The 8,289-nt window shown below is 49.7% G+C and overlaps 1 protein-coding gene across 1 annotated transcript in view; it reads right to left on the reverse strand.

Moving 5' to 3' along the window:
* Positions 1-806: 806 nt before the first annotated feature.
* The window catches only part of Znf827 (zinc finger protein 827), a 159,604-nt gene continuing 152,121 nt past the window's right edge, over positions 807-8,289 (reverse strand). The window contains exons 11-13 of the mRNA XM_032888093.1: positions 7,345-7,511; positions 1,314-1,505; positions 807-988 (exon numbers count right to left, since the gene is read on the reverse strand). Coding sequence (XP_032743984.1) covers positions 807-988; positions 1,314-1,505; positions 7,345-7,511 — 541 coding nt within the window. The remainder of the gene's footprint in view (positions 989-1,313; positions 1,506-7,344; positions 7,512-8,289) is intronic.

Consider the following 8,289-nt stretch of genomic DNA (forward strand, 5'->3'; position numbering starts at 1 on the left):
ACTGTTTTATGCTTCTGCTTCTTTTACTAGATCCAAAATGTCTTGTGACAGGGATTCTGCCTCCAGAATCACCGTAAGATTAAATTCTGGTAGTTCTGGGGCATACATTTATAAGGTGGAAATGCTATTTTATTCTTCACGAGTCCTTCAGCACCTATGTCAGGCTAGTGGCACAGTTTGCTTGGTAATAACTGATGGGTCTCACTTGAGGCCAGGGACCTTGTTGCAAATACTGCTAGAGGATGACGCTCCCTGTCTAGCTCTTTTGGGAAGGCGTCAGCATGTCTGCAGGAGACGAGAAACACGTGATGTTGCATGAACACCCTGGCCTCTTGTCTGATCAAACCACCAAGGTCCTACTTGGGGGCTGGGTGCCTCTAGTACTTAAGAGCTAAATATATGTCAGGCCATCTAAAAAATAAATGCAGTGACAACTGTGAAATGCTACACACATGGGGATGCTAGTCTGGCTTCCATTACATTTAGATCCACTGCAGTAGAAGCCTGCTTTCTGCTGGCCAGACACTTTGTGCTCTTGCTTGCTGGGAGCCTGGAGCACTTGTGGAGTGGCTTTCCCTGCTAATGTCTGTTGACTCCCTTGAGGACAGCTAGGGTCCCAGCCAGCCAGAGGCAGCAGATCTTTCTGACTAACTGCCCTCATACTAAGCTCCCGCATTCCCCAAAACCTTCATGGGGGTCGGGGAGGGGTGGGGGAGGGGTGCTGAATAACAACTCAATGAGTAACAACTCAGTGAATAACAACTCAGGGAATAACAACTCAGTAAGAGACGCTGTACTTGCTTTCCTTACTTGAGCCCACCGGTGGGGACAGTGTGGCATTTCTTATGCTCCAGCAGCTGTTCGGGGGTCTTCATGAACTTGTGGCACACATCACACTCAAACATCCGGGTGATGAGGTGGATTTGCAGATGGCGCTCAAACATATTCTTCGTCTTGCAGACAAAGTTGCAAAAAACACATTCGAACCCTGAAAGGACCGAAGCTGGGTGTAGGAGTGTGTGGGGAAGGGCAGCAGGCAGCAGGTGGGGGCTGAGCACCCCTTCCTTCCGACCCTGCACCTCTGCCGTCTAGGCACCATCCCTAATCGTCCACTGAACAGCTGAGCATTCAGCTTCCGAGTCCACGCCCCGCCCACTTCCCAGCCCAAATCGGAGCACAAATCAAGCCTCGACCAAGGGCTTCTTTTTAGTAGTGAGCACCACACTGCAGTTTGTTTTCCTCACCAAGGTTTATTCTCCAGACTAATTCACCTGGAGTGGTCAAGGTGAGCAGGCCACACCCAGCCCTCTCACCTTTCTCTGGCTTTTCTTCGTTGTTCAGTGAGGGCTGGCTCCCGGGTACCACAGAGATGACCAGCAAGTTGTTCCCACCCTTGTTTTTCTGGGAGCTGTCTGAGTCATCTTTGCCATTGGCTGAATCACTCAGAGTTGACAGTGAGGATGAGGAGGGGCTGTTTGATTCACTGGGGGTCTTCCTATCATCCCCTGGAAAACAAAAACACGCCAGGTCTGTTATCTGGGAGAGCCCCTAGAATGATGGCAGGTGAGGAAGGCTGCCAGCAGCACCTGGAGCTTTGCACTTCCTGCACACCCCCTCCCCCCCAACATGCGGGGAAGCTGACTCTAGTGCAGCCCTGGGGAGGGCATGTGTGGCATGTTGAGCTCAGATCTCTGTGAACCTTTATCAAGGTCCTGGGCAGATCACACTCGTCCCTGAGCCCCATCCAGGGTCTGTGCAATGCTTTAGATGCGCGTCTCATAGTTGTTCTCCCAGACGTCTTAGGTCTGAGGCTGTAGGTCAGGATCCGAGGGACTTAGCATGTGTGGGGGTCTGGGTTCAGTCCACAGTGTGTGTACAACAAACACACCTCACAGGCACTATTGTCATTCCTACTCCACAGAGGGGCAAACTCGGCCCAGATGAGGTGTAACCTTTGAACCAAGTCTCAGTTGAGTCTGCTCCCACTCATCGGCAGACACGGGACTCTCCTTCAGAGCCAGGCATAAAGAAGTTAACAAGTCACTCAAACCTAGCGTCATGAGACTTTAGCATCTACTAAAGCCCCGGGTATCAGGGATTAGATCTAATATTGATACTGTGACAGCTACCGAACCAGAATGTATCAAAACAACAGTTTTACAACACTGGACATGAGGCAATGAAGACACTGGTCTCTGAGAGACAGGACAAAGGAGGGCCCCCAATGGTGTAGCTCTACGCTAAGATATGTCTTAGGAAGCAGGACAGGAAAAGGGACATCGGAAGAGCCTGTACTCTCCTCAGGAAGAGAAGCAGCCAAGGGTCTGCAGAGGTCACAATGGACAGACACTGCAGAACACAGTGCCAATGAAGGACAGGTGCACAGAGAACAATACCCGGTCCTGCAGAGGTCAGGAGGACATGGGTCAGAGCAGGGTGTGAGCAGCTACTCACGCCCAGAGGGGGAAAGGCCACCTGAGAACACTGAGGCCAGTCCCACAGGGCTGGCACTGCAGAGGTCTGGTGTCAGTGCTGTTCCCAACAGCAAGGTCAGAACAACACACCATCCATAGGCATTGGGTAGGACACTGAGGAAGGACTTTGAAAAGGGAGCAATAGATAAATACCTAGCAATCCACAACTGCCTACCAAATCATAGGAGATGCCGAAATGTCAAGGCTTCCAAGTCCTATGTCCTAAATAAAGGTCACCAATACTAACAGGAAGAAAAGATACATAATTGAACAGCCGGCATAGTAACAACACAAAGATTATCAGATATGCAAAGAAACAAGAAAAACCAGCTCAAAGCAGGGCGGAGAATCAACCAATCAAAGCCAACCCAGAACAGGCAGAGTTTTACAGTTAGTAGTAGAGAATGTTGCAATTATAATTCAGATGTCCAAAAAGTTAGGCAAACACATGGAAGATGGAGAGGGATCTAAATACATGTCTACAGATGGAAACACACAATGAGGTCCTCACTAGAGGGTTGCAGAGCAGAAAGTTCTGGATGGTTTCATGTCAGCTTGACAGAAGGTAAAGTCATCTGAGAGGAGGGAACTTCAACTAAGAAAATGTGTCTATGAAGTCGGGCTGCAGGAAGCCTGAAGGGCACTTTCATAATTCGTGATTGATGGGGGAGGGTCCAGCCCACTGTGGGTGGGGCCGTCCCTGGGCTGGTGGTCCTGGGTGCTATAAGAAAGCAGGTCGAGCAAGCCACCAGGAACAAGCACCCTGCTCACTGCCTCAGCTCCTGCCTCCAGGTTCCTGCCCTGCTTGAGTTCCTGTCGTGACTTCCTTCCATGATGAACAGTGATGTGGAAGTGTAAGCCAAATAAATTCCTTCTTCCCCAACATGCTTTATGGTCATGGTGTTTTTTGTTGCAGTAACAGAAACCATAACTAAGATCATGAATAAACCTCAAGTAAAAGCTACAGGAAAGGTCTGGAATAGAGCAGAACAGAGAACCCTCAAAGAGCCTCTGTGAGCTGAGAGCTGCTCCGGTGAGGTGCTCTAGGCAGCTTTATTTTTTTTTTTAATTTTTTTTTATCTTTATTAACTTGCGTATTTCTTATTTACATTTCGATTGTTATTCCCTTTCCCGGTTTCTGGGCCAACACCCCCCCTTCCACTCCCCTTCCCCTTCTTTATGGGTGTTCCCCTCCCCATCCTCCCATTACCACCCTCCCCCCAACAATCACGTTCACTGGGGGTTCAGTCTTAGCAGGACCCAGGGCTCCCCTTCCACTGGTGCTCTTACTAGGATATTCATTGCTACCTATGAGGTCAGAGTCCAGGGTCAGTCCATGTATAGTCTTTGGGTAGTAGCTTAGTCCCTGGAAGCTCTGGTTGCTTGGCATTGTTGTTCATATGGGGTCTCGAGCCCTTCAAGCTCTTCCAGTCCTTTCTCTGATTCCTTCCAACCGGGGTCCCATTCTCAGTTCAGTGGTTTGCTGCTGGCATTCGCCTATGTATTTGTCATATTCTGGCTGTGTCTCTCAGGAGAGATCTACATCCGGCTCCTGTCGGTCTGCACTTCTTTGCTTCATCCATCTTATCTAGTTTGGTGGCTGTATATGTATGGGCCACATGTGGGGTAGGCTCGAATGGGCGTTCCTTCTGCCTCTGTTCTAAACTTCGTCTAGGCAGCTTTATATGAGACTGACTTGAGGTCCCGATTAGTTGGCCAAGGCGTAACTTCCTTTGCTGGTTTCCTTGAGACAGGGTCTGTGTATGTGACCCTGCCTGCCTGTTTTGGACTCACTCTGTACCTCAGACTTGTCTTGAACAGAGCTCTGCCTGCTTCTGCATCCAGAGTACTAAGATAAGGCATTGCCACCAGGCCTAGCTATTAACAATATTTTCCTTTTGGTTTTTCAATATACAGTTTCTCAGTGTAGCTCTGGCTATTCTGGGACTTGCTGTGTAGACCAGGCTGACCTTGAACTCAGAGATCTGCCTGCCTCTGCCTCCCTAGTGCTGCATCACTACCTGGCTGGCAGTATTTTTTAGATAATCAAGATGTTTCTAATTTGTGGGATACCATAAAACCCAGAGTCTGAGACACGCAGTGAATGTCAAGCCCAAGAAACATGGAGAGTGAAGAATGAATAGCCATCACTCCACCACTCAGAAACAGAGGCAGGACTGTGAATTCAGTGTCACTTTGGGCTAGATAGTGAGACCCTGTCTAAAAAGAAGACACCCATGTCAAGAGACACAGGGACATCATCATTAAATTGCTTAAAACAGGCAAAGAAAGAAACAAAACAAGCCCCCCAAAATGTAGAGCCTAGTGTGATGTCATGGTTATATCCCAGAACTCAGGAGGACAGAGAGACGGAGCTTGACCTCCACAGTGGTTTACTCTCTAAAATAAAGTGAAATAGAAGAAAGAAGGAAAAGAGAAAAGAGAAAATTCCCAGGAGCATCCATAAACAGAGGCTTCCCACAGGAATGAGCCGTAGGAAAGACACCATCAATATCTTCAAAGAAATGCAAGACTGTCAGATTTCAGACCTGGTGAAAAGACACCATAAAAAGGAAGGATAAACAAGCAAAGCTGACACTGAACGTGATGGAGGAAACCATCACCTCCAGACTTGAACCTAAGACAAAGTAAAGAAGTCTGGATATGAGGAAAAGAGCGGCCGATGCCAGCAGGAGCCAGCACGTCAGGAGGGGCTGGAAACAGTGAGTGAGCGCAGAGAAAGTCACGTCTTTGGAAGACGTTATGAAATAATCCAAGTATTGGTGCTTACCAATAAAGGTTTAGAGCCCATCTGTGAGAGGAAGTCCCCCAAACCACCATGAAGGCTAGGAGGGGAAGGTGGGAGTGCGCCATTGCGGGCTTCTGCTGGGGAGTAATATGCTCACGAGGACAGATGCTGGACTACGTCAGCAGGAAGCATGGAGATAAACACCTTCGTAGTAACTGAACTTACTAGTGCACAGATTTAGGTTAGGAGAACTGCAGCCAGTCAGGCCTCTGAAAGCAGTAGTACACAGGAACCTCTCAGGGTCAAACTACTCACTTCTAATGGGGGTCAGCAAGTGACAGCCCATGGACTCCTGCTAGCTTCCTGCTTTTGTCAGTCACGTTTACTGAAACATGACTGTTTGCCTGTGTATCAGTGCCCAGGACTGTCAGTTCAGTGGATGGCTGAGCTGTGTCAAAGCTGTGTCCTGACACCGAGGTAGGTGGGTAGGGAAGGGAGAACGTAGATCTGGAAGGATTTGGCAGGGTGAATATGTTCAAATCGCACTGTATGAAGTTCTCTAAGAATTCATTAAGCATAATAAGAACAACAGAAATCGGAAGGCCTGAAGCATTTATCACCTGGATGTATGGAAACTCTGGCCCACAGCAGCGAGACTTAAAAACAACATTATCTTTCCAACAGCAGCTGCTGGCTGAGAAGCCTCTATTATATTAGACGGAAACTTCTTTAAGTGTGTCACTTGTGGCTTCTGCCCTCCCAGCTAGTCTGGGAGCTCTGTCAGCTCAGAGGGAACACGGTCTACCCTGTGCATCCGGTGGTACTTAGGAGGTGTGTCTGCTTTGCTTAATTGCGAACGTGAAGTTTCCATCGAGGACAGGTGAGGCCAAGCTACTGTGAGGGGTGGGGAGGACTGTGGGGGCGGTGGAGAGACATTCAGGCACACACTGGGGTGAAGGAGGTTTCACGAGTCAGTGTTTAACAGACAGGACAAAAGAAAGAGTACAGCAAAGCCAAGTGGGAACCGGAGAGAGGCTGGCCTTTCCTTCCATTAGCCATTCCAGAAATACCGAATTTAATTTGTCTTCCGTGTGGGCCTCCCAGCTCACCTACTTCCCACAGTGCTAATGTGGTTACAGTCAGACAACCGACTGTAAAAATGGCACCTTCTCACTCTGCATAATGACTCTCTGTGGACTTCCAAGTCATAGCTGCTCAACTTACTGACAAAAGCGAACTTTTATTGCTGCTGGCACCAGCGAGCCACAGTGGTCAGAGAAGCAGGGATCCTTCTTGGCCATGCACATTATCAGCACAGCTGTCAATGAGTCCCCTTCCTGGAGCCTTCCAGAGCCAGCGATGTCTGGGCTGACCCCATGCCCAGGACTGGCAGTAAGCAACATGAGCTCTTAGTTTGTAAGCACCACAAATGGGAGAGAGAGGAAGGGTAGTCACTCACAGTGTTCCTTAATGACTCTATGCTGGTGTCACTCCTACCATCCCTTCTGAGGGTGTAATTACACGGAGAAGTCAAAGTGTTAACATCGTTAAGTGGAAGAAGTGAACCAGAGCAGCGAGAGGCTTTAAATGAAAGGCAGGCACTTGCCAAGCCTCAAGTTTCAGGAGAAGAGGGTAGTCTGACCAGACATACCATGTGTGTCATTGTGGAGCGCCCAAGAACCTTCGGAATTAGGGGTACAGTGCCCTGGTACAGCAAAACAGAAAGGGCCAAGGCCATACCAAGTGTCCTGCAGGCCTGTCAGAACAGCACGGAGAGAGACAGCAGGAGGTAGAGCAAAACCGGTTCTGGGTGGAGGGTCTGAATCCACATCCTATTCACTGACGTGTGGAACACCCGTCTCTCCGCTTCTCGCTGCCTTGTGATCACTTTAGGGGTTACTGCTGGCTGAGGAGAGCGGGCAAAGCACAAGCCTGGGGCAGGAGAGCTTAGTGACTATTAAGTGTGGTGACGATGGCTAGGACCAGGTGAGGAGCAAGTGTGCAGCTCGCCGTGTCCAGCAGTATCTACGCTCTGCGGCAAAGTCTAGGTAGCCATGATCATGCCCAAGTGCATGCATGCCACTGTGGGGTGCAGGCGATGGGGAAGGACAGGACGGTTACCTGTGTGCTTGGTGCCAATGTGACTCTTCATCTCTGCTTCCTCCATGGTGACAAAGTCACAGGCCGTGCAGCAGATGGAGAACATCCACTGCTCCTTGTCCACATGGAGAGACATGTGGCTCACAAACTGAACATTGAGCTCCGTCTCAAATCCACACACGTGGCAACTAGAGCAAGGAAGAAAGGGCGAGAGAAGAGTGAGACAGGCCTCTCGATCTGTGCTGCTGGGCTACACGGTGTGCGTGCCACAGAGTGTCCTGTGTGTTTCTCCATCAAAAGGAAAATCCTCTGCCTGCTGATGCCTCCAGAGTAGTCACGGAGCCAAACAGATTAGGTGCCAGCACAATATAACAATCCCATACATGCTATAATGATGCTAAATAATCGTAAAGTTAATTAAAAACTACAGATTCCAGGTGCTGCACATGGCCTAACAGACTCCTTTGGGCTGAGACTCAGCAGTGTTGCCAGTCTGCGTGGTTGTCTGCCGACAGATCAGACGGTGCTGCACACCTCGGCCTCCCCAGGTTCCAGGACCCCTTGGGTGCAGTGAGGAGGCACACACTGTTTTGTGGCACTCTGAGCAAGAGGCAGGCACATCTGTGACACCTTCTAGGAGAAGCCACTCAGCCACCTAGAGGTCTGGCAAGGGCACCTTGCCACCCATATCACTCAGGCATGATCTGACAGATTTCCTACAGACTGTGGACAGACTACAGAGCAGAATGGGCAAGCAAGGGACAGCACACAGGGCCTTCTGAGCAACTGATCTCAGATCATCTTTCTTGCCCTCCGCCCCCTGATTCTTAGATCACAAGGTCCTCACCACAGAGCTGAGCATCTCAACAGTCAACCATCCACAGGGCCCTTTTCTGCAGCCCGCACTGCAGAACACCTCCCAACCGTTTCCCTTTCAGTTAACTCTGTAAGGGCTGCCTGAGCTGG

This window comes from Rattus rattus, chromosome 17 (genome assembly GCF_011064425.1).
Source record: "Rattus rattus isolate New Zealand chromosome 17, Rrattus_CSIRO_v1, whole genome shotgun sequence".
NCBI lineage: Eukaryota > Metazoa > Chordata > Mammalia > Rodentia > Muridae > Rattus > Rattus rattus.